The sequence below is a fragment of the Pan paniscus genome, chromosome 2 (assembly GCF_029289425.2).
Source record: "Pan paniscus chromosome 2, NHGRI_mPanPan1-v2.0_pri, whole genome shotgun sequence".
NCBI classification, from domain to species: Eukaryota; Metazoa; Chordata; class Mammalia; order Primates; family Hominidae; genus Pan; species Pan paniscus.
In genome coordinates this window covers 124756431-124782500 of record NC_085926.1, presented here as the reverse complement: position 1 = coordinate 124782500, position 26070 = coordinate 124756431, and the positions used below count along the sequence as shown (strand labels likewise).

At 44.4% G+C, this 26070-nt stretch overlaps 1 protein-coding gene across 8 annotated transcripts in view; it reads right to left on the bottom strand.

Annotated features, from left to right (window-relative positions):
• CHCHD6 (coiled-coil-helix-coiled-coil-helix domain containing 6) overlaps positions 1 to 26070 on the bottom strand; it is a 260690-nt gene that overhangs the window by 101439 nt on the left and 133181 nt on the right. For 5 of the 8 annotated variants that reach the window (XR_010111644.1, XM_034957292.3, XM_063602912.1 and 2 more), the window contains exon 5: positions 6628 to 6714. Coding sequence is in view for 6 of the 8 variants with exons in the window: in XM_034957292.3 (XP_034813183.2) it covers positions 6628 to 6714 (87 nt within the window). In the remaining 2 variants the exon portion in view is untranslated. The remainder of the gene's footprint in view (positions 1 to 6627; positions 6715 to 26070) is intronic. The other 3 variants (XR_010111645.1, XM_034957291.2, XM_055110388.2) reach the window with 1 other exon arrangement.

Here is a 26070-nt window from a genome sequence, read left to right as displayed (position 1 = left end):
AGCTGTACCACCTGTGGCCTCCCTTCTCACATAGCACCTGGCTGGGGCCAAGCTCTCCAGCCAGAAGCCCCAGTTTCTCCACTACCAGCCCTGCATGCGGCCCACTGACATCCTGCTCTCTCCAAACACAGCTCCCACTGAGAAGCCTTCCGGGCAAAGGCTCCCTCCTCCTCTGGAACCCCGCTGCGTCACTGTTTCCTGATTGCATACACACACGTTCCCTTCTTTATTCCTGCAAACATTTACTGTGCGCCTACTCTATGCCAGGCACTGCATCCCCAGCCCTTGGCGATGAATCACCTGATGAATCAGACCAGCAAGGACTGTGCTCGCAGATGCAGAGCAGACAGCCACAGGCGCTAACAAGACAGAGCGTGGCAAGTGCTAGAATATGCACAGGGCTCAAACCTCAGCGGGGGACAGACAACGGAGCGGCAGGCGATTCTGCGGTGCCTATGGGGCACTCCAGTGAGGTGTAGCTCCACACCCAGCCCTCATTCTGTGCCCATGACCCTTGTCTCACAGCACCTGACACAGGGTTTTAGCAACTCTATTAGACTGAATGGACATGGAGCAACCTGGTCAGAAGAGGAGGCACTCAGAATTATAGAACTCAGAGGAGGCAAGAGCCCAGCGGGCCGGGTGCAAACAGATGTGGGCTAACAGTGGGCCTGCCGCATTCTGGCTGTGTCTCTCCATAAGGCGAGTAGCCTATCCCTACTGGTCTGTCCTCCAGTCACACGAGGAGGCGAGGCAAACACAGGTGGGCCTGGGAAGGCCTGGAAGAGGATGTTTAAGGCCTGTAAGGTCCCTGGGATTTGGAAAGCAGATCCTGAGCAGAGCCCTGCAGGCCAGCAAGGAGGCTGCCTGGCAGCGAGGGGCAGCAGAGGACATGGGGCACCCCTGCTGGGCTGCCTTCCTCAGCTGCAGCCCACTTTTTATGAAGCCTCGTGTGCCGACTCTTTCCTGAGAGCACAGCCAGATGAACTCTCAGCAACTGAACACACCTGTAACTAACACCAAGGTCATGAAAGGAAGCCTTACCCACCCCTCCCCCCGCCCCCACCCCCGCCCCCGCCCCCGCCACCACATGACCCCTGCTAGTCACTGCTGCCCCCAAAGGGTAACTGTTATCCCAGTTGCTAACACCATAGATGTGCTGTGCTGCCTTCACCCCTTCTGTAGATGGAATCACAGTTTGTAGGTCCTCTTCTCTACCCGGCTGCTTTGCTCAGCAGTGTGTCTGGAGTTCCAACAGCAGCACCTGCAGCTGTGGACGGCTCATTTTCATGCCAGCAATGCTCTATCATGAATACCACCGGCACTTGCCTCTCTCCTCATTTTCAGGGCTATCGTGAATGACACTACCATGGACATTCTACAGCCTCTCTTCTGGTGAACCTGGGGGCACATGCAGAATGCTAGGTCCTGGGGCATACCCGTGTTCAGCTTTAAAAGATGCTGGCTATCGATCTTCCACAGTGGCTATGCCAACTTACACTCCACCAATGGTGTCTCAGAGTTTAGGTTAAACCACATCCTTGTCAGCACTTGGAGCTGCCTGTCTTTTCCACTTTGACCATTCTTCCGAGTGTGTAATGGTATCATGTTGTGGTTGTAATTTGCATTTCCCTGATATGTAGTGAGGCTGAGCTCTTTTCACATTTGCTGACCACTCCTTTTCTTGTGAAGTGGAAATCCTATATTTAATTCCTCCTCCAAACACCTTGTGTAGCTTGTGTTTCCCTACACACCAAGGGACAAGGCAGAGACCAGTGTGCCTGGGATAGGGACGTCTGTTGAGCGGTGTCAGTGAGAAAACAGCAGGGCTCTCGGGATCAGATGATGGTCTTCTCTTAAGAAAGTTCGATCGGCAGCAGGGAGTACAATGGGGGAAAGGGCTGACTGCTCAGAGGCAGTGCAGGGAAGCATCTGAAAGGTACAGGGAGGAAGACTTCAATCCTGGGGAAAGGAGACAAAGTCCAGGAAGAATACATTTCTCCCTTTCTTCCTGACTTGGTTTTTGACGCTAACCCTGAAAAAGACCTTCTCCACTTCATAGCTGCTGAGTTTGGATAAAGTGAGACGAAGCATTTCACAGAGCTGGGAGGTCCTCTACTCACAGGAAGCCTGCATATGGGCATCCTCCCATCTGGCATCCTAATCCTCGGCATCTCCCTTCCCTCCCAAACCTGACTGTGGGTTTCATGAGGCAGGAGCCACAGCTGTCTGAGCCATCTCTGCACCTGGCATTTAGCAGACTTAAATTGATGTGGAGTAAATGAAGGCCAGGCATTTATTAAAGAGGAGGAAGAGGACAGAAATAACATGAAAGAGGACTGGATACTGAGGTCAGGTACTCTGATGGTTGCTTTACACAAACTACCACTCACCCCAAAACAGCTGGCAGGTTAGTCCTAAATCCCCATTTCAAAGATAAGGAAACTGAGGCTAGAGAACATAATGACATGCTCAGGGTCACAAGGCTGCTTACATGATTGAGGCAGAACTAAACTGAGGTCTGCTGGACCCCAAAGCCTACTCATCCCTACCACCCTACTCAGCTCCATGGTTGACTGAAGACAAGGGCTTGGCCAGCCACAAGTGGTCAACTCTATGGGCTCTCAGGGTCTCCTTCAGAGCCACCCAGCACCAAGGTTTCTACTAGAAGACGATAAAGTGGGGGGGTTCTGAAGAGGCACAAGTCCCCTTAGCCCCATAATACCTGAATCCAGGCATGGTGTGAGTAAATCCCACTCCTACTTCTTTTGCTTCCTGCAGAAAATTACAAACTGGCAACTGAGCAAAGGCTCTGGAGCCAGGTGTGCAGTGGGAGCACAGCTAAGATGGCAAGGGGTTCAGCGGCCATGACTCAAGCCAGCACAAGCAGTCGAGGGTCTCACCTTCCTGGTCCATGTGCCTGTATGGCAGATGCACCTGAATGTGTGTTTGGAGTTCTGAGCTAAGGAATCTGGGAATGGCCAACCCAGAGACCCATTCCTTATCTACAAGGAACATCTGAACCACCGGCCCTTGTGAAGTGAAAATCCATGGAACACAGCTGTACAGGGCATTGAGGCCCTTTGTTTTGGGTTAAATCAAGCTTGTCCAACCCATGGGCCAGGGGATGCATGTAGTCCAGGAAGGCTTTGAATGTGGCCCAAAACAAAGTCATAAACTTTCTTAAAACATTATGAGATTTTGTGATTTTGTTTGTTTGTTTGTTTTTGTTTTTTAGCTCATCAGCCATCATTAGTGTTAGTGTATTTTGTGTGGCCCAAGACAATTCTCCCTCCAGTGTGGCCTAAGGAAGCCAAAAGATTGGCCACCCCTGGGTTTAAACGAAGATTGCCAGGTAGAACCTGTTAGGGAGAGTGTTAAGTGAAAATGCTATGGCAACTACATGCTCTTTGTGAGCAGTGGTTTGCTTGCTCAGCCGGCCATGGGACCTTGCGGTTCTCCTGTCCATCCCACTGCCACTGGACTGTCCCTGTATGTAACTTTTCTGCAAATAAAACCCGATGTCTCATTTGCCAGCTCTGAGGCTCTTGTTTGAGCTCTCAAACATGGTGCCATCCCTACTGAAGTTAATAGGGGTCCCGTGCAAAGATGACTACAGAAATGGACAAAGGCCTTGTTCTGTGACACTGTCAGATGTGCAGACATACCTGGGGAGTGCATGGCCCCAGCCCAGTGGATAAGGCAAGACCATCAGAGAAAAGCCCGATGCAGCCCAGAGAGAAGGCTTCCCCATCCCAGAGAGCAGGTGTTGGGGTCAGGCCACCTTTAATGATAAAAATCCATCTCAGCATGCATATATGTGTGCATGCACACATGCTCATCCATTAATCCAAACCTGAAGCACTGTGACATGAAACAGAGCCCCCAGTACTGCTGTGCACCAGGGAAGGAGCCAGCACTTGCCAGGCGCCCAGCACGCACCAACACTTTTACAGGTGTTATTTCCCTTAATCCATTAACTCCCGGCAGAAAGCATTAGCATCTCCATTTTACAGATGGAGAAACCGAGCTGAAAGGAGGCACAGTGACTGAATTGCTGTGTGGGAGCCAAGGCTCATGGGCTCTGGTGCCCACACTCCATCAGTTACACCATACTCAAAGTTCAGGCTGCTTCTTCAGGTGCCATAAGACCCTCACAAGGCCCCTGTCTGTGTCAACAGCTCACTGCTTTCTATGGGGAAATGGAAACAATATTCCTCACTCAGATCTTGCAGTGTGGCTGTGAGGAACAATTGCTCAGAAGGATTATAAAGCACAGGAGCCCTACAAAATGGGATTTCCATGCTCAAGAATAATCATCTAGGAAATAAATACTGCAGACAAAAGGGTCCATAAGTCTCTTCCTCCTTGAAAATGAGTCTGGATTTTGTGCAGGCTTTCCTTACCTGCCAGTCTCAACAGGTAGAAGGTGGAGGCTGACCAGCTTCCACGGTGGACGGCCGCAGGATTCCACCCAGCCCCTTGGATACACCATGGCTTGGCCAACAGCCCCAGGTCTCAGCCTCCCCATCTCAACCTGCTCTCACCTGGGACTGTACTCTGAGCTATTTTGGGTGGTCAAGGATGATGCAGCAGCTTATCCAACTTTCCCCCAAACAGGTTTTTACTGTCAATTTCTAAACTTAAAGGAAATAGGGGGAAAAAGGAAAGGGATGTGATGATTGGGAAGTCCTGGAGCCGTGTGTACAGAAGCTGGAAATGTCAAGGTCTGCGAGTATTCAACAAATGAAAGTGGAATCATATAAAAGCAACAGCTAATAAAAAAAGATTGTCAGATGCTGTGTTTTCCATCTTCCCAGCCATTACAGGAATAAAATTATCCGCGGAGAAGATCAAAAACCTTTTTCAAAACTAATACAATTAAGCCTCATTCTTCTGCCTCCTTTCTGCCTCTCCCCCTGGCTCCCCTTTAATCCTCCTATCTCCCACACCAATCTCCATTTCCTGAGATGTTGGAGGTGCTCTCCTTTTTTTTTTTTATTATCACCAGCAAAATGCTGTGTTTAAGAGTCAGAAAGGAGATCATGCTTTTGCACCTCCTTCTGGAAGCATTTAATAACTCTTCACAATCATCTAGGAAACCTCGATTTTTAAAAAGCCCACACCTGCATATGCAAGGAGTTTGGACTTCACTTAATGAAGAGCAAGAAGACTCATCCAGAATTTCCTCTCCTTTAGCAAAGCAGAGACTTGGTTTCTAGGAGGAGAACTAGGGTAGAGATGAGAGGGGAGAATGACAAGGGGAAAACAGATTTTAGAGAGGCAAAAATGCTGCAAGGCTCTTTCCCTTCTGCCTGAAACAGAGACATGTACACATTTCTCTAGCAGCCAAGCCCAGGAAGGGAAACACGGGGAGCACAAAGGAGACCAAAGAACTGCACAAATAAAAAGACAAAACCAAAACCCTGTGCCTATGAACATATCGGCAACTGTGATAATTAGAGCTATGGCTGGTGGAATTTTTTTTACCCTTTTCTGGAATCTCAAATCACAATCCTTGTCATTATAAGCTACAGTCAAACCTGTGCATGAGACTGCTCTGTGAAAGATTTACTTGTTAAGGGCCACTCGGAAAGCAGCTCAGAGGTGCACTGCCATTCCTCAGACTATGGAATATCACCATCAGCACGCTGTGTTCATGGCATGTCAACTCTGGCCATCCCCTAAACACCGGCAAAGGTGGACAAGCAGGTGTTGATGGGGCAAGGAAGAACCTCCCTCTTTTCCCCATGGCCTGGAAATCCAGAAACCCATATTTCTGTCAGCCTCCACTGTGGCATGCCACAGGAGAAAACCCCTGTGGAAATCAGGCCCCTCAAGCAAACTGTCAATTTCAAAGCTCCAAACCATGACAAATGATTTGCGAAGATTTGCCTGCAATAAGCTGATGGCTCAGGTTGCTTGGCATGCTGTCTCAGGCATGAGGGGGAACAATTTTTTTTTAACCTCCCAACCATCCCCTCCCACATTTTAAGCCATTTCTTTGAAAAATCTGTCATGATCCACAAATTAAACCAAAAAATAAGTTACCAAATGAATTTTCAAGAGTCGTGGTAGGGGTTTTTTTTTTTTTTTTTTTCTTAAAGGCATGATGATATGTTTTTAAATCTCATTCATTTCAAAGGCTTATCCTTAGAAAAGCAGTGAGTGTGCAGCCGTAGTGCACTTTGATCTTCCCGACTCCCAGGAGAAAATCAATAATACAACTTTAATGTATTTGTATAGCAAGACATCACGTTATTATTATTTTTACCAAATGCAGCTTAACTAAAGTGGAAAAGGTATACTGGGACTCAGCACCGCCCTGTGGTGAAAGTGAATTTTTTTCTAAAATTGAACTACCATAGAGCCAGCCACATTCAACAAAAAAAGGTGGGGCAGGGGGAGACAATTAAAAACCAATTATCTCCATGAATGCAACTTGTTGAAAGGCTCTATTTGGGTGCCTGCTGCAGAATGCAGGAGGGCATGTCCAAGGAGTGACTGGCATCTGGGCGAATGGGCACTGGGTCTGCGGACTCCTCTCTCCCCCCATGACAGTGATGTGTTCTGGTCAGATGCCTTTAGGACCTGGCCCCGAGGAATGCAGCCAAGCAGGAGTCTTACCTTCCTCTCAATATGCTCCAGCTGCTCCTTGTAGAAGGTGTCACGGCGTCTTAGCTCTGCCTCTCTGCTCTCCAGCTCCCTGGCCTGCTTGGAAGAGAACAAAGCCCACGTTAGCCAGCAGCGATGGTGCTGGAATGGTGCTGCAGGGAGAAGGCGACGGACATTTCTGCTCACATTCACAATGAGAACAGTAGCAATAATGAGTTGAAAACCTTATGATATGCCAGATCATTCACATATATTGTGCTTAATTTTCACAACAATCCTTCAAGGTGGGTAATTACTATAGCCACTTCACAGATAAATAACAACATTTATTGATTATGAGAGTCCTGTTCACAGTTCTCCCACAGTTATTTCCTTTGATCCTTACCACACTTCTAAAGGGCAGGTGGGATCATCATGATCCCCCGCTACAGATGAGAAGCCAGATGACAACAGGGGGCCTAAGTAGCTGTCTGAAAGCTCACAGCTATTCAGAGAGTAGCTGGGGTCTGAACCTTGGTCAATGCAGGTGTGTCCGGCCGCTGGGTGTGCTGCCGTGAGCCACACAGCTATGTGCTGGCCTTGGTGTCTTTATGCTTGGAACCACGCCATGCCACAGCCTCATGCTCTGAGCTGGAAGGAGCAGGGATCCATGCCTGCAGGAAGACACGCACAGAGTCAGCTGGAGAGGCGCTGCTTCCTCACCCGCCTGATGGGGATGGTTGAGTCCCTGTTGGAGCACAGGGCCAAGGGCCCTCCCTCCAGATCCAGTTAGGCTGAGGGCTCAGCTCACCAGGGCAAGCAACCTGAGGCTGGCAGATGTCAGGATGAACCCAGCCCACCCTTAATTAGCTAGGCAACCTTGAACAAGTTCCTGACCTCCAGCTTCCTCAGGCATGATGTGTAAAGCTGGAAGGGATGCATAGCTGTACAGAATGTTAAAGGAAACCCCAACAGAAGTGAGCAGGGTCTCAATAGACCTCCATAAAGGGTCACCAGCACACGGCAAGGCAGGGATGTAAGTCCCGTCACTGGGATACTCATGTCCCCAGAGTCTCCAGGGGCTTCCCAGGCCTAGGCCCCAGGGCCCGCCTCTACCCTCCATGGGTCAAATGTGGAACAACTCCACACTAAGGGTCAGGATGGAGACAGTCACAGGGGCCTGGGAGCTCAGGACTGCCTTTTGTGACTGTATGGAGGAATAACACCATCTGCTTGTTGTCTGTCCCTATGCTAGGGCTGTGTGTGCTCAGGTATTCCGCTAAGCTCCTGATGACACTTAATCCTCACTACCCACAAGAGCACAAGCTAGCCAGCGGTAGACTGTGAACCTAAGTTCATATGACTTCCAAGTCCTGAGCTTTTTCCTTTTAAGCCACTCTATGGTATCAGCACATGGGTTTGAATCACTCAAAAACATGGGGTAAGACATGAACCCAAGTTTTTGAAAGCCCATCTCCCTGGCAATGCTACTCCTACTGACAGGGAACCTTGCAGAACCACCAGCAGGTTGGTCTGTAATAAGAGCTGACCACTCACTAGTGCCCCTGAGTGCAGAGTACCAGGAGAAAGACTCAGGTGAAACGGCCACACCAGGCCAGTGGGCTTGGGTGGCTGGCTGAACCCCTAAGAGTTAAGTTCTAACACCGGCTCTATCACTGAGTGGCCTCTAGGAAGCCTGAGCAAGATGCTGTCTTGTCTGTTTTCCCCTTACCTGTATAAGGGAGAAGAAGTAGTAACCTGGATCCCCAGGCAGCTGCAGGGGATCTAAAAATGCCAGGAAGGCTTCTGGAATGCCTCTGGAATGCCAACACTTCAGAAAAGCTAAATACAAACAGTGGGACTAAATGCCAGGAATTTCTCACAGGGCTTTTCAAAGTGTGCTGCTGAAGCTGTGTCCCAGGAATGCAAGCATGGCTAATCTGCGCTGGGCCTCTCAGCGGTCCAGCACTTAACTGTTACCAATCCCTGGTGCAGTGAGAGGAGAAGCTCATCTGATGCAATTAAACAGCCAGTAAAAGAAAGTCTCTGAGGGCTCTGGACCTGCCATTTTTTGACCAGCAGTCCCAGCCAAGCAGGAAGATGACATCTGAAGGCAAAACCATCATAAGGCTCTTCAGCTGCCATTCTCTACAGTTAAGTGAAGCAGCAGAGACAAGGAGGTGCGTTCACACGTCCACCACCATCCCACTGACACACTGCGATGCCTCCTCTGGGCCGTGGCTACCAGAATGCTCATCCTGAAGCTTTCAGGGCCTGTGCCAGCAGGACGTCTATGTGATGAATGGGACGCAGGACTAAAGTGTTGGGTGAAGATGCCTAACCATCAGCACCTCCTTAGGCTAGAGACTGTTCACACAAACAGGAAGAAACGTTGAGGACATCAAGGCCTACTTTTCTATTCATGTCCAATGCAACACAATTGAGCAGTTAAGAATGAAATGAACTGTGTGGAGAGGGATGAGGCTGTGCCTCCCACTTGAATGAAAACTCCGCGATGTGCACCATATCCCCAACACCTTGGCTTCGTCACAAGTGAGCCACCAGGGTGGTGAGCTCAACGTCTCTAATTCATCTGCTACAAAGCCCTGCCCACTGGCTCTGCTCATCTGAGATTTAGAATGCAATCCCAATGACTGACAATGGACAGGAGGTGACACGAAAAATGGCTGTAGAAACTGTGTATGACACAAATGCCTGTGTGTCAGTGCCTGGCCCAGAGCAGACACTCACTGATCTGGCTGTGAAGTATGGAAGAGCACACTGGGCAGCACCCGCCACTCCACACAGTTGCCCCGCAGTCTCATATTGGCTTCCTAGCACTCATGAGAGGCCACACAGCACGCAGCACAACTGTGGTTTCAGTGCCTGAGTGCGTCACTTACCAGAACACCATGAAGGACACCCCTATGTGACAGACAGAATTGTAAAAGGGCTGAGGGCACAACAGGGAAGCCAGAGAGAGAATTTCTGCTATCATGAAGCTTAGATCCCAGTGGGAGACACAAATGTGTGTGCAGATAAATAATTACAGAGAGATGTGCTGGCAAGACCATAAGACAGACTCACTTGTAGGGTTAGCGGGTTGCTATTTTCCCTAAGGAGATTTCTGAGAAAGTCTTCAGGGAAAAATTTTGAAATTAAGAATGTTGACTCTAATATAAAGGTAAAATATCATCATTATGAACATGTACTCAGCAGATGACAGTCTTTGAATAGAGAATTGAGGGAATCTGCATGATTTGGTCAAGGACCTCCTCCAGTCAACACAACACAGTGAGTTCACACTTTGATGCCTCTACCCTACTCCAAACACATAGCACTGGCAGATAAAATATAGAACAGATGACAAAAAGACATGGACAGGTTCAAAAACAAGATTAAAGTGTCCAATACCAAACAGAAATGCAAAGCAGTGGGTGGGGCTGAAGCCACAGGCCTGCTGGCTCCAAGTCTGGAGCAGGCAGAGGCAGTCAGGAACCCTCTTTATCATGCAGGGTCAGAATAAACCACATTCCGCACAAGCGGGGGCCTGAAGCCAGGCTGGCGACCTGCAGCCTAGGGATCTCCCTAAAATAAGAAGCTGATATAAAAAACTTCTGAAGACCTCCACTGAGGGCCAGGGTTTTCAGTTTACTTAAACCTAGAAAGCCTGGAAGCTACAGATACCGCCCCTGGACCACAAATGAACCTAGTCACTCAGTTCCTGGCTCTGCAATATCACCAGGACCACTGTGGAGACAGGCCTCACAAGGCCAAAATCAGACCTGGTCCTGCACTGAGGTGCAGGTGTAGGTGACAATAGAAATAGTGAACTTTCCACTCCAAATGAACCTACAAACTGAATCTCAAATATGTGAAGAAATAGAATTTCTAAAAAGGCTACCAATAAAAGCAGTAACTGAAATATGAATTCACTCCAGATGACATTAATTTTATAGGACAATATGACAAAGGATTTCAAAAAACTTTTTATTATGCAAAAATTTAAACACAAGAAAGAATACAATAAAACCCCAGATAGCCATCAGCAAGCTTCAACAATTAGAAACTAAAGAGATCTTCTTTCATCTCTACCCTCTACCTTCTCCACCCCCAGGTTTCTTACAGATCTCTTCATCTACATAGCTTCAATATGTTGCTCTAAAAAATAAGGACTTTTAATTTCTAAAACACAACCATAGTACTATTGCATATCAAAAATAATTTAACATGAATTCTTTAACATCATCAGATATCCAGCCAGCATTACAATCTCCAATTGATGAATAATTTTAAATATGCATGTTTAAGTTGCTCAGAAAGGTAAAACAAAGTAACTTCTGATTTACAAAAAAGAAATTATGAACCTGAAACAGGCTAACCACCAAATAGGTAAAGATTATACATTTAAAACCTACAAAACAAAAAATGAAATGGATAAGACAAACTCTAAGCTGAGAACAACAAGGGAAAAATTATCAAACTGAAATGAAGTACAGAGATTTGAGCAAGAATGTAGTAATAGAAGACAAAGATAAAAAGTCGGGAGGATTGCTTGAGTCCAGGAGCTGGAGACCAGACTGGGCAACAAAGCGAGACTCCATCTTCACAAAAAATAGAAATAAAAAGTTAGTTGGCTATGGTGGCACATGCCCACTACTTGAGAGGCTGAGGCAGGAGGATTTTTTGGTCCCTGGAGTTTGAGGCTGTGGTGAGTTATGATCACATCACTGCACTCCAGCCTGGAGAAGAGAGTAAGACTCTGTCTCAAAAATAACAAACCCAAAGATAAAAAGTCTGATAAAAGCTAAGAACTGTGGAAGACAGACTGATGGTCCAGAATGTGTCTAACAGCTGTTTCAGAAGATGAGGAGGGAAAGACTGGAGAGGACAAGGGGGTAAGAGAGGGGAAGGAGGACGGAAGCCAGAGTAGAAGGCAGGTGAGAGGATGGGAGGTGGGCGAGGGGAAGGAGAAAGACACCAGTAGGGGTGAGTTAGGGAAAGTGGGAAAGGGGGAGAGGAGAGAGAGGGAGAGAATGGTAAACAGAAAAGACCAAATAAAATTATAGAAATAAGTGTAAGTAAATTGGTTACCACAAAAAGCACACGAAGGGGGCCTCCAAGATGGCCCCTGATGATCTCCACCTCCTAGGCCTCATGCCCCTGTGGGATCTCCTCTTGAGTGTAGGCTGGAACTTGAGACTCATTATTAATAAATAGAATATGGCAAAGTGATGGGATGTCACTTCCAAGATTTAGTTTTAAAAGACAGTGATTTCTGTCTTGCTCATACTCTTTTCCTTGTTCACACTGATGAGGCAAGCTTCCATTTTATGAGCTGCGTCCACTACCACTGTGAAGACAGGTCTCAGAAGGCCAAAATTACATAGTAAGACACTGAGGGTGGCCACTGACCAACAGCCAGTGAGGACCGGAGGCCCTCAGTCCATCAGTCCTCAAGGAACTGACTCCTGCCCACAGTCACATGAGTGAGCTTGGAAGCAGACCCTCCCCCAGTGGAGCCTTCAAATGAGATAGCAGCCCCGGCAGATACCTTGACTACAAGACCTTAGGGCAGAGGCACCCAGCTAAGCCAGGCCCAGATCCCTGACCCATAGAAACCACAAGATAATAAATGTTTAAGTCACTACATTTTGTAATTTGTTACTTAGTAATTGTTAACTAATATATGAACTGATTAATCTCACCCTTAAAAGAAAAATGATTATCAATTTGGATAAAAGAAAGGAAAAAAACCCTAACGACTTGCTACTTAGAAGAAACCCAAGCCCCCATACTAATGGTCTTACAGAAAAAAAGAAATCCTCTACTGGACATAAATATATAGTGGACTGTCTACTGTTTTATTTTGTTTACACAAAATGTTGAGCATTAAATCAAAACTTTAAAAATACACATACACATACACACACACAAACACGTGTACGTGCGAAAATAATGACCCTCCATATAGAGATAAAATACTGGAACCAGACACATTAATGGCCCAGACTGGAATTAATACAAAGGGACTTTAAATAACTATGATTAATATGTTAAAGAACCTAGTAGAAAAAGGTAAATATCACGTGTGAAGATATAGAGAATTTCCACAGAGTGATAAAACTATCTTGCCTCCATTGTTCATGATGAGAAATCAGTCTTTTATATTATTCAGGATTCCTTGTAGATGATGAGTCACTTCTCTCTTGCTATTTCCAAAATCTTTTCTTTGACTTTGCCTTTTGACAGCTTGATTGTGAAGTACTTAGGTGTGGATCCCTTTGAAATACTGTGCAAAGCCACATACATAGTCTTGGTCTTTTAAAATCCCAGGAATAGTAATATGAGCTTTTCAAAGCCTCCTATGGCCACCTCATTCCCTAGCTTTTCTTTTTGAGCTTTCAGGTTACCCTATTGTTTGCCCAAATTGTTATCTACCTCCCCAGGCAGCTATAATATTCAATGCCTCTGCTTGTTTTTGACAAATGTCCTCTGGGAAAAAGCTGTTGGCACTGGGCAACCTCTGAGTCAGGTTGTATAAAGACGGCCTTATAAGTGGGGTCTCTTTCAGGGAATCACCAGACAGGAAAAATAATGGCATTTTTCTGGGAATGGGGCTTTGAAGGAGGTCCAACCCTTTTCTGCCCCTCCTGGTGGCTGGCAGGCTGCAAGTCTGCACCGTGCCTGTGGACTACAGGTTTTCAGGGCTACTGTGGAGCTGCAGGGGAAGCAGGGATGGGACATGATAAATTAAAATGCCACAAAGCTCACTTTTCTTACTCAGAGTCATTCATTTTTTCTTGAACAAATGCTCCTGGATTGCTGCAAGCCTTTGGTCAATTTTCAGAGTTCTGAAAAAATAGATTCTGACTAGTTTTGCCAGTTTTTTCATTGCTTTTATGAAAGAGGATTTTTAGAGACCCTTATTCTACCAGTTTCACTGACACCACCGGAAACTATAAAACAGAACCAAATGGAAATGCTAGAAATCCATTTCTAGCATGATATGGCATGAATTCATGGGTTTATTAGCATATTGGATGGAGCAAAAATCAGTGAACTTGAAAACAAGGCATTATAAATTATCTAAATTAAAACACAAACAGACAAAAGAATGAAAAATGAAATGGAACAGGGCCCCCAAGATTAACAGAACAATATTAAATATCCAAAGCATATATTTAATTGGAGTCCCAGTAGAAGAGAAAAGTGGGGCAAAAGAAATAAAATATATGGCCAAGAATTCTCTGGAGTTGATTGACGACAACTAAGTCTGAGACAACAAATCTGAGAAGCTCAGAAAAATTCCAAGCAGGAAGCTTTTATAAAATTCTTAAATAATTCCTTAGGTAATGGGATATTTTTGAACGTAGATTATGTTTTTGAAAAATAATTTCTAGAGCAACCCTAAAAAAGTAATCTAAAAAGCACAAATAGTCAATAGAGGAGATCACAGAATTCCAAATATATTGACTCATCCCCACTCTCCCCCACCAAAAACAAACCTGCAAGAAAGAAGCAAAGAGGAACAAAGAACAGATGAAACAAACAGAAATCAAACATCAAGATGGCTGACTTAAATAGTCACATCAGAAATTACATCAAATATAAACCAACTTAGCCCTTGTATTAGTTCCTGTTGCTATGGTATGAAATTACCAGAAACTTAGTGGCTTAAAGCAATATAAATGTCTTCTCTTACCATTCTAAAGGTCAGAAGTCTCAAACAGGTCTTATTTGACTACAATCACGCTAGTGGCAGGGCTGTACCTATCAGGGGGGTTCTAGAGAAGAATCTATTTCCTTACCTTTTCCAGTTCTAGCTAGAGGCTACCCCCATTCCTTGGCTCATGGCCTCACATCACCCTGACTTCTGCTACCCTTATCATATCTTCTTTTCTGTCTCTCCTGCCTTCCCCCTTCCCTCATAAGGACCTTGACATTACATTGAACCCACCTGGATAACAAAGGATAACCTCCCCATCACATATCCTTAACTTAATCACACCTGCAAAGTTCCTTTTGCCATGTGAGAGAAAACATGCACAGGCTCCAGGTACTAGAAGGTAGAAATCTTTGGGGGGCCATTATTCTTCCTATCACACTCCCCAATGAGAAGGCAAAGTCCTAACTTCGTGTTATTAATAAGAAATAGCTTTTAAATACGAAGACACAAAAATTTGGGGAAAAAACGAAAAAGATATATTGTGCAAATGCTAAGTATAAAAAAGCTGGTGTAGCTATATTAATATTAGTTAAAGAAGAATTCAAGGCAAAAAATAAGACCAGATATAAAGAGGGGCAGTTCATAATCATAAAAGGGACAATTATTCAAGAATAACAATTCTAAATGTATAGGTACTTATAATAAAACTCCTAAATACATAAAGCAAATCTGAGACTAAAGAGGAATATAAATAAATCCACAATCACAGTCAAATACTTTGATCTGCTCTCAAAATATTGATAGAACAAGTAGACAAAAAAATCAACAAGGATATGGAAGATTTGAACAGTATTATCATCCAACGTGACCCAAATGACATGTATACAACACTACATCTAACAACAGCAGGAAACACATGCTTCTCAAATACACATGGAACAGTCACTGAAATGGACCACATCTTGAGCTAATAAGTTTAAAAGGATGAAATCACACAAAGTATGTTCTATGATCACAAAAGTATTAAATTAGAAATTGTAAGACACCCAGAAAATCCTTACTGTTTTAAGCCACCCAGAAAATCCTCAAATGTTTAGAAAATAAGCATATTACTAAATAACCCACAAGTCCTAACCAAAAGAAAAAGTAGTTCCTAAAAATAGACTTGGAAATGACAGATAATGCAATTAGCAAATGAGGACTTTAAAACTGCTACTGTAAGCATGTTGAAGGATTTAAAGAAAATGTAAACATAATGATATAAATGGAAGCTACTGAAAAGTACCAAATGGAATTTCAAGAGCTAAAATGAAAGGCTGAAAAAGTGAATACTACCTCAGGAACCTGTGGGACAATTTCAATATCAAGTGGTCTAGCATACATGTAATTGAACTCTTGGGAGGAGACAGTGGTAGTGGAAAAATATTTGAATATTTCAAGAATAGATGAAAAATTCCCAGATGTGTTCAGAAGTATAAACCATAATCCAATAAGCTAAGCTAACCAACTCAACAATATACACAATGTGATGAATGCAGTAATGGAAATATAAAAATTATATATCTGATCATTTAAAAATACATAATTTTCCTTGATTTACAAAACAAAACATAAGCCTTACCCCAAAGAATTTCCCAGTCCAGATGGCTTCACCAATTTTATCAAATATTTAAGGAAGAAATCATACAACTTCTAAGAAAATTCTTTCAGCAAATAGAGGAGGAAACAGTTCCCAACTCATTTTATGAGGCTGCTATAATGATACCAAACCAGTATTCCTCGAGAAAAGAGATGTAAAAATCCTTAATAGAAAAACTGGCAAATCAGTTCCATCAATGTGCAAAAAAGATAATACCCATAACCAACTAGGGTTTATGCCAGCAGGATGCTAGCATAACAACGTACTTCACCACATTAAAAAAGAATAAGAAGACAATCATACGATCATTTTCAATAGATGTAAGGAAAGCATTTGACAAAATATGACATCCATTCATGGAGAAAACTTTTAGAAAACTAGTAATAGAAGAAAGTTTCCTCAACTTGATGAAGGACACGTACCAAAAAAATCTATATATAATATCATGCTTATTGGTGTAATATTGAAGGCTCTTTCCCTAAGACAGCAGAGAAAAAGGTTAAAAAGATTTAGAGTATCTGATTAATAAAATTAACAAGGTTGGTTTAACAGACATATTTCTAGAATCACTACTCCCAAAATTAAATATCTACATTCTTTTACAGAGGAATGGAACATTTTAAAAACATCCCACTCTTGCAGGTCACACCCACCAAAAAAAAAAAAAAGAATTTCAGTGCAATGAAAAGGACAGTTAAAATGAGTTGTGGTGAAATGTCTTCTTAAATAATTTGTGGGCTAAGATAAAATAATGATAGAAATTTCAAAATTACAAGAATAAAAGTTCTACGTTTAAAAAAATGTGTGATACAGCTGATGTGGTATCTGTGAGGTAAATGTACTTAAATGCAAAATTGAGATTTAAGCAAATTATTCATTTCATATGTGAATAAAATAGGATTCAGATTAAGTGACTTGCTGCATTATCACACAAGAGCAGGACTACGAAGACAGATTCCTGACTCCCAGGTCAGCAACCTCACATTTGGGGACCACGTCATTCCATCCTGAGCTGTGTGCTTTGACAATGTAAAAATCATTGGTGGATCACCAAACTGAACTAATCTAAGAACATGTATTATAACCATGCTTCTCAAATGTTTAAAGTGCATTTGAATCACCCAGTATTTTGATAAAAGGCAGATCCTAGCTTCTAGATTAGTCTAGACTCATCAAAATTGGGCCCAAGATTCTTTGGATCTGGGATGGGCCCAGGGTTAAACAGTTCTTTTTTTTTTTTTAAAAAAAAAGACAGGGTCTCACTCTGTCCTCCAAGAAATGTCCCGTGACGTGACCTTGATCTCCTGGGCTTAAGTGATACTTCCACCTCAGCCTCCGGAGTAGCTGGTACTACAGGCGCATGCTGCCATGCCTGGCTGATTTTTTACTTTTATTTTTGGTAGAGACGGGATCGCATTTTGTTGCCCGGGCTGGTCTTGAACTCCTGGGCTCAAGCCATCCTCCCACCTAGGCCTCCCAAAGTGTTGGGATTACAAGTGTGAGCCATTACGCCTGGACTAGATTAAACATTTCCAACATTCCCAAGCAATGGTTTTGTTTTGTTTTGTTTTGAGGCAAGGTCTTGCTCCTTCACCCAGGCTGAAGTTTAGTGGCATGATCACAGCTCACTGCAGCCTCAACTTCCTGGGCTCAAGCGATCTTCCCACCTCAGCCTCCTAGTAGCTGGGATCACAGGCACATGCCACGATGCCCAGTTAATTAAAAAAAAATTTTTTTTTTTTTGGAAAGACGGGGTCTCCCTATGTTGCTGGGCTGATCTCAAACTCCTGGGGTTAAGCGATCCTCCCACCTTGGCCTCCCAAAGTGCTGGGATTACAGGCATGAGCAACCACGCCCAGCCTAGGTAATGTTACTTTGAGTACTAAGGCACTAGATCATGCCTATGGAAAGATAAATGATGGTTATAGTGAGATCGTCAAAACCCTGCAAGATCCATCATGGGTCTAAATTATGTTCCTCACAACCCTTACTTTAGATTAATGATAATGCACTCTAATTTTAAAAAATAATAAAGAGTAAGGGCTTCGGGGAACAGCCTTTAGACTCAGAAAAAGTTAGATTTGAATACTAGATCTGTCACTTCCTACTTGAGTGACCGTGGTCAAGTCAGAACTTCTCTTGCGGCATTATTCACAATAGCAAAGACTTGGAACCAACCCAAATGTCCAACAATGAGACTGGATTAAGAAAATGTGGCACATATACACCATGGAATACTATGCAGCCATAAAAAATGATGAGTTCATGTCCTTTGTAGGGACATGGATGAAATTGGAAATCATCATTCTCAGTGAGCTATCGCAAGAACAAAAAACCAAACACCACATATTCTCACTCATAGGTGGGAATTGAACAATGAGATCACATGGACACAGGAAGGGGAATATCACACTCTGGGGACTGATGTGGGGTGGGGGGAGGGGGGAGGGATAGCATCGGGAGATATACTTAATGCTAGATGACAAGTTGGTGCAGCGCACCAGCATGGCACATGTATACATATGTAACTAACCTGCACAATGTGCACATGTACCCTAAAACTTAAAGTATAATAAAAAAATAAATTTAAAAAATAAATAAATAAATAAATAAATAAAAAGAACTTCTCTATGCCAGAGTTTCCTAACCCATACAACGGAGAAATTAATATAATCTCTATTTCATGAGGTTGCAGTGAAGTTAAATAAGATCATACACATAAAGTACTAAACAAATATCTGGTACACTATAATTTTCTTCAAAATAAATGGCAGCCAAGAATTATTTTCATAATAAAAGTGTTATTAAATATTTAATCAGAAAAGAAAATATACCTATCCATGACCATATTAGATAACAGATTTTTAATATAAAAAGGCATATCTCAAGGACAAATATAACTTTGAGATGATATGGGCTAATCTCCACACTTGGAACTGATCCTGAGGTGCCCTGGGATGTTATATGTCAGTATCAGTGTTTTATCTTCCTTCATTACACCTGTCTTCCCTCCCTCTTAATATGTTCATCTATGGTATTAATAACTGTCAGAGTTCTTTCTAAAATGTGTTTTTAGATTTTTTATTGAAATATAATTCACATATCATAAAACCCTTTTAAAATCTATAATGCAGTGGGTTTTAGTACATTCACAGAGTTGTGCAATCATCACAACTATCTCATTTTAGAACATTTTCGTCACCCCTAAAAGAAACTCTGTGTCCAACAGCAGGCAGCTCCCACCTTCCCCTACACTTAGCCCCTAAATGTCCATCAACTAACAGATGAATTTTAAAACGTGGTATATCTATATAATGGAATATCATTCAGCCAGAAAAAACAATGAAGTACTAATACATGCTACAACATAAATTAACCTTGAAAATGTTACGCTAAGTGAAAGAAGCCAGACACGAAAGGCCACATAGTATATGATTCCATTAATATGAAATGTCTAGATTAGGCAAACACATAGAGATAGAAAACAGATGAGTGCTTGCCAAGACCTGGGGGCCGAGGCAGGGGTGATGGGAAGTGACTATTAATGGGAGCAGGGTTTCCATCCAGGTGATGAAAATGTCCTAAACTTAAATTGTGGCAATGGCTGCACAACTCAATGAACACACTAAAAACCATGGAAATGTGTGCTTTAAATGGGTGATTTCATTGTTTATGAATATCTCAATAAAGATGTTAAAAATACATAAGATTACCAAAGAAACGAATTATATTGAAATACAGTTATCAAAATATTAAGAAAAAAAGGCCTGAGGTGGGGAGACCAGTGAGAGAGCCGATGCAGTAATCCAGGTTGGGGAGTATGACAAGGACTGAACTGAGGCTGGGTTGTGGGGTGAGGGGGTTCAACAGGAGAAGACTGACTGATTAGATGCAGCAGGGAAGGGAGGGAGGAAAGCACAATGATCCCTCCAGGTTCCGGCCGAAAATGAGAACTATGTCTACCTATGTTGTAATGATAAATGAAATTAGTGCACCTTATACTTGTATGTCATCTACACACAGCTACATACATTCCCACAGCTAATCCAGTATTTAGCATGTGGATATATGGTCATATAAATTTCCAAATTATTGCCAGATGCCAACTTGGCATAGGTATGTTCTTGTGTTTATACAGAGAGATGTCCAAAGAACAAATTTTATGTTCATTTTTCTGTTTACCTGCTTGTACTCTTCCTAAACCATAAATTCCTGGAGGCTGGAGGCTAGGGGCTAAATTGTGTTACCGCTTTATTCCCAGTGACACAGAGTAAATATTCCCTACAAGAATAAAATGGCCAGGCATAGTGGCTCACGTCTATAATCCCAGCATTTTCAGAGGCCAAGGCAGGAGGATCACTTGAGCTCAGGAGTTCAAGACCAGCTCAGGCAATGTAGTGAGACCTTATCTCTACTATTAAAAATAAAAATTAGCTGGGCATAGTGGTGCATGCCTGTAGCCCCAGCTACTCAGGAGGCTGAGGCAGGAGGATCACTTGAGCCCAGGAGATGGAAGCCACAGTGAGCTATGATAATGTCACTGCATGCCGGGCTGAGCAACAGAGCAAGACTGTCTCAAAAAAAAAAAAAAAGGAAAAAAGAAGGAATAAAATGAATGATGCTGAGAAGTTGATTTTGGGAAAAGGAGATGCTAATCATTAAGACAGTACAGTACACCGTGAGGTTTAAGAGGCTTGGGTTCAAATTCTGGCTCTAACAATTATTTGCAATTTCTCTGTGCCTCAGTTTCCTCATAGGGCTGCCATAAGGGTTTGCTGTGATTCTGCCCTGCTGTAGGTGTTCTCAATGCTTGGGCTTGTCTACTATGAGTCTGAAGAAGAAACTATTACCAAGAATCCATCCCTCCCTTCCTTCCATAAGCCAGCTTGGACAGGTGCACATCATTCCATGAGGCTGGCACAATTCAGAGGGAGATGCAGCTGATTAAGGGACTGCAGAAATGCAGACCTTCCTTCATTGACATCAAATGGGTTCTGCTGAGGCCCAAGCCTGGAAGAGTGAGGAGGGGCAGAGCTGAACAGGCATTGTTGACCCTAGGACCAAGTCCCAGCTCCTTCGAAGGCACAGAAAAATCAGGAGAGGCTGCTTCTCTAGGGTCATCTTCCTCACTTTCCAAAACCACCTACCTGTGCCAGGAGGGAGAGGCAACTCAGAAACATGCCAAGAAGAGGGATGCTCAAAGCCATGTCTTTGTTCCTCATTACACGATACAAATTTTCCAAGAGTCACTGATGCCTCACAAGGAAACTTTGAAAAAACATTCTATTACAAGACCATCTGCTGAAATACTGTAGGCTCTCTGCAACCCCCATTTCCTTTTATTACCAGGGAAAGCCTCATGAAAATTAGTCTCGTTCTGAAGGCTTGTGTCTGCTCATGCTGCTTTCTTCCAAATCTCCACCTGCAGGCTGCAGTGCTGACACTGCTCCCCCGCCCCATCTGCACTGTGGACATGGTGCCCATGGCTGGGAGAATGAGGGAACGGAGGCTTCAGGTGTGAGGGATCACAGGACAGATGGCCTCCCAGGCAACCAGAGCCTGCTCTCCTCCGTGTTGCCCAAGTAAGAAAAGAACAAGACAGCAGGGAAGGAGACGGTGGAAATGCTCAGGGACGGTTAACTCTGTGTATGTCTGACACATTTTATCCAATAAGTACCACATTCTCTGCAGCCTTCCTTCCTCTTAGCAACACCTAGATATTGGTCAGGGCAAAAGTATAATCTTGGTCATGACAAAACAAGAATCAGTGACACCTCATGAAACAATCAGGCATGAATCTATAAAAGCAACAGTGACCATTTATTACCAGTCAGTAAATAATTCCTTAAGTGTTCCATTAACTTATACAATAACCTAGTGAAATAGATATTATTAAACACTATGTATATATGTATGTATGAATGAATGAGACAGGTTCTTGCTCTGCCACCCAGGCTAAAGTACAATAGCATGATCTTGGCTCACCGCAGCCTCGACCTCCTGGGCACAAGCCATCCTCCCACTTCAGCCTCCCGAGTAGCTTGGACTACAAACACACCATGCTTGGCTAATTTTTTAAATTTTGGTGAGATGGGGTCTCACTATGTTGCCTAGGCTGGTGTTGAACTCCTGGGCTCAAGCAATCCTCCTGCCTTGTCGTCTTAAAGTGCTAGAATTACAGGGTGAGCCACCACACCCAGGCTAAACCCACTTTAAAGGCAAGAAAAATGAGGCACAGAGTAATGAAGTCACCCAGAGCCACATAATCAATACATGGCAGAGGTAAAGTTTTAAAGTAATGGGCTTCATCTCCTGGTGTAATAAGAACCTACCTGGTATAATTTTCCAAGCAAGGCTATCTTAAGACATCATGATATCATCTCTGCAATGTCTAATAAAGTTCTAGGGCACAAGGATGATAAGGTCGGAAATGAAATGTAGAGCCACTCTGGCGCACAATTCCCTTTAGTGGAGGGCTGGGAGGAACCCCAGATTTGCACAGAGTAACAATTAACCACAAGGGAGCTTGGACCAGTGAAAGCCCAAAGTGATGTCCATTTCTCCTCAGGAAGAGCAGGCCAGTCCCCTGCACTTGCTCCTGGCGTCCAACAGTCCTTACCTGTCGACATCCTCAGCGCACTGTCTTCCTGGGCATGTGCCATGAATTTTGTTCCTCCAGAGCAGAGCCAGCCTGGCTCAGGCAGAACAGCTGAGCCCTGGTCTACACAGGCATACCTAGCTCAGCCAGCACCTCCGTATCCCTGCAGACGCCCTCTCTCCTCTTAGCATCTCCGCACAATCTCTGCTACAGCACTTTGCCTCTCCCGGTCAGTCCCCACTGCTGTTTCACTCTTGTGTGCACTGTCTTCAGTACCAAAATTGTACTGAATGCTTGTGGAACCAGGACAGTTCTAAAAGCCTGGGATCCTGCGATGAGTGAGACACACAGGAAGGGATGGACAGATGAACATAAATTAATGAGTGAATGTGGTGTCAGATGGTGATGAAGGGCTGTGAAGAACAGAGTGGCGGTCCAGAGAGGCAGGGGTGAGGACTCATTCATAGGGAATGACCAGAGAAGGTCCCTCTCAGGAGGTGACATTTGAGCTGAGAGCTGCATGACAGGATAGAAGGCCACGAAGATCTTAGGGAAGTTCATTCCCTGCTGAAAAAACCAATGCAAAGGCCTCTGAGTGGGAACAAACATGACATATTCGAGGGACATAACAAACACCATAACAAATACCTGGGAGTGCAGTAGGGGAGTGGTGAGATGCAGCATGAAAAACAGGCTGGGGCCTAACGGCGCAGGGCCTTGCAGCCCTGGTGAGGTGGTGCACTGCCTTCTATGAGCACAGGGGCCACTGGAGAGCTCTGAGCAAGACAGCGATATGATCTATTTATTTATTTTTTAAATCCAGCTCATAAAAGCTGAACTGGAAGGCTGCTGCCCAAGAGGACAGACTGATTATCTCCCTTCCCACACCGTGCACTCACATGTACAGGCACACAAAATATTAACTGTGGTTGTGACAGCTGTAGCTACGGAAAGGTGGCAAGGAGAAACCTTTACAGAAGAAATAATATGCGATTTTCTAGCTGAACACCTTTTAAAAAGTAATGCTGGAGAACAGAATCCCTGCCTGTGAGGGAGGCAAGGGCTGTCTTTAGGTACAGGGTAACAGCATGCTGCTTGAAATAAGCAAGAGTCGGGTAAAGCAGAGCTTACTCATGCTTCTAAATCTGCAGGCTGAAAAGAGAGAGATGGGGAGGGAGAAAAGGAGCCAGTGATTCAGCTCTGCTGCCTGCTGCTTCTCACTGCAGCTCCAAACAGTAAGAGTTCAGAGAAGTTGCTCAAACATGACCAGCAACAGACCTATAGTTCCTTGCAGAGAACAAGAGTGATGAACTGCCCAGTCTCCAGGTGGGAAATTCATGAACTGAGCAGAGCCGGCCAGGTGTGTGTGGTCTTCCATGCCCAGAGAATCCCCACTCCTCCCAGCCCCACTCTGATGGCACTTCAGACCTCAGGGATTGTAAGCCCATGAGTCAGAAACGTTCTCTGGAGAGCCGTGAGAGAAAGGTTCTCTGGAGAGCCGTGAGGTTAAGGGAGTCAGAGAAGTGGCCCCTACCTGACCAGAGAACAAGCTGCCTGGCCACTGTCACACCCTCAGCCCGTAACGACGTCAGGCAGGCAGGCAGGTGCCCCACACCTACTGGAGGGATCGGGGCTGTGTGGGGAGCACTGTCCTGCCTCTGCTGTTGGCACCTACACCTGGGCTAAGAGGACAACACTGGAGAATAGGGAACTGTTGGCCTGCAGCTAGGGTGGGGCTCACTGGGCCATCTCCATCAGTTAAGCTCTCAGGGGCCCCAGAGGCTGGTCAGAAATCTGTTCCAACTGTTTGTGGATCCATCTAGGATCTCCCACCCGGGCTACTTCTCTGGAGAATGGATATTAGAAACTGGAAAAACACTTTTCCTTGACCTAGTCTCAACCAGCTACAAATACTGCCCATGGCACAGCGGAGCTCTTATTCCTTCAGACACACCAGGGCTTCCAGGGCCTGCGCTTCTGGCTCCTACTGTTCTTTGCCAGAAATGTCTCTTTTTCTATACCCTGCCTGCCCAAGTGCTCTGCTGTTGCCGACTGTCAAGGACCCAGTCAACGCTTCCTTCAGCACCCTATTAAATCCCGTGTTGGAGTCTTGGGGAGGTTCTGTCCAATTTCCAAGTAGGAAGCTGTCCTATATCTAAGTGGAGATCAGATATGTATGCTCTTTCTGTCCTGAAGTAGCCAGGGATAGGCACCCCACTTGGACTCAGATAGTCATCATCACACAAAACTGAACCCTGAATAAATGACACAGAAAGGAGGGACTGATAGAGATTGGCTTGACGGAGACCACAGCAACAGCAGTAGTAGCAAGAGTACAATGATGCAACTGGTAGGGCTTCATGACCTAGGAGCTCCCCTGCTTCTGGCCCATTCCCCAGGCCTGGCCCTCCAGCTCCACACCCACAGGCGAGCCCCCAACAACTTTCCAATTAATTCCCTCTGCTTATGATAGCCAGAGCTGGTTTCTATGGCTATAATCAAAATCCCTGAATGACTTATTTTTTCTTCTCTCTCCATCCAAACAGAACTGTATCATCTATCTGTACTCCCATAGCACTTAAATATATCCTATAATTATTCTAATTATTCTTATATTAATTGGTCTATAGCTATTGATCCCCCTGCAGATACAGGGGCTTCATGAAAGCAGCAGCCCTGAGTCACTTCTGTTGGTGTCCCCACGCCTGGCATGAAACTTGATAGGCACATGATGCATAAATATATGTTGAGCTGAATTTACACTTTCAAGATACATTCATTATTTCACACATATGATGAATAATTAAGTAACGTTATTGGTAATTCTAACAAAAGCAAAACACAGGCCAGCAAATACAGTGCTGTAATTTTCAACAATCTTCTCGAGAGGTTGTATATTTATTCTCCAAGGACTCATCATTATTATACCACTAAGTATTGAGTGGATGCTAGACAAGGGCCCTGAACTCAAGATGGCATAGCTATCAGACAGCAAGGCTGGACTTTCGTAGGTCTACATAGTTGGGAAGCCCACATTCTTCCCACTCGCCACACTGCTTCCCAGTAGGTCTCCATCAAAGACATATCGCGTGCAAAGCACTGTGTGAATGATTCTAACAAAGCTGCTCTTGTTCAAAATATTGTTTAGAAACTGTTTTCAAATTTAACACATTTATGCAGATCTTTAGAAGTGGCAAATCTTCTGTCTTTCAGGAAGGTATTGAGTTTCTGGAAAGAGCTGAGTGTCTGTACCCGTGCCAAGGAAGGAGGCAAGGTGTCCTGAAGGGGTTGGAGCCAGTCACAGTATATGAAATGTACTCCCAACTTCGGGAGGAAACTGTCTCCCTAATATGGCTCCTTAACTAACAAGTCCTTAGAGTACAGGGCTTTTACTCTGCTTTGAGCGCTGAGAGACATATGTATGAGCATGTGCCCATGTGCATGTACGTGTGTGTGCATGTGCATGCAAGTGGCATGTGGGCACATGCATGCACACATGCAACAGACTACTTCTTACTGCCTATGAATACTGTGTCACTATGTGCCTCATTCCTCCCCGTAACTTTCTTA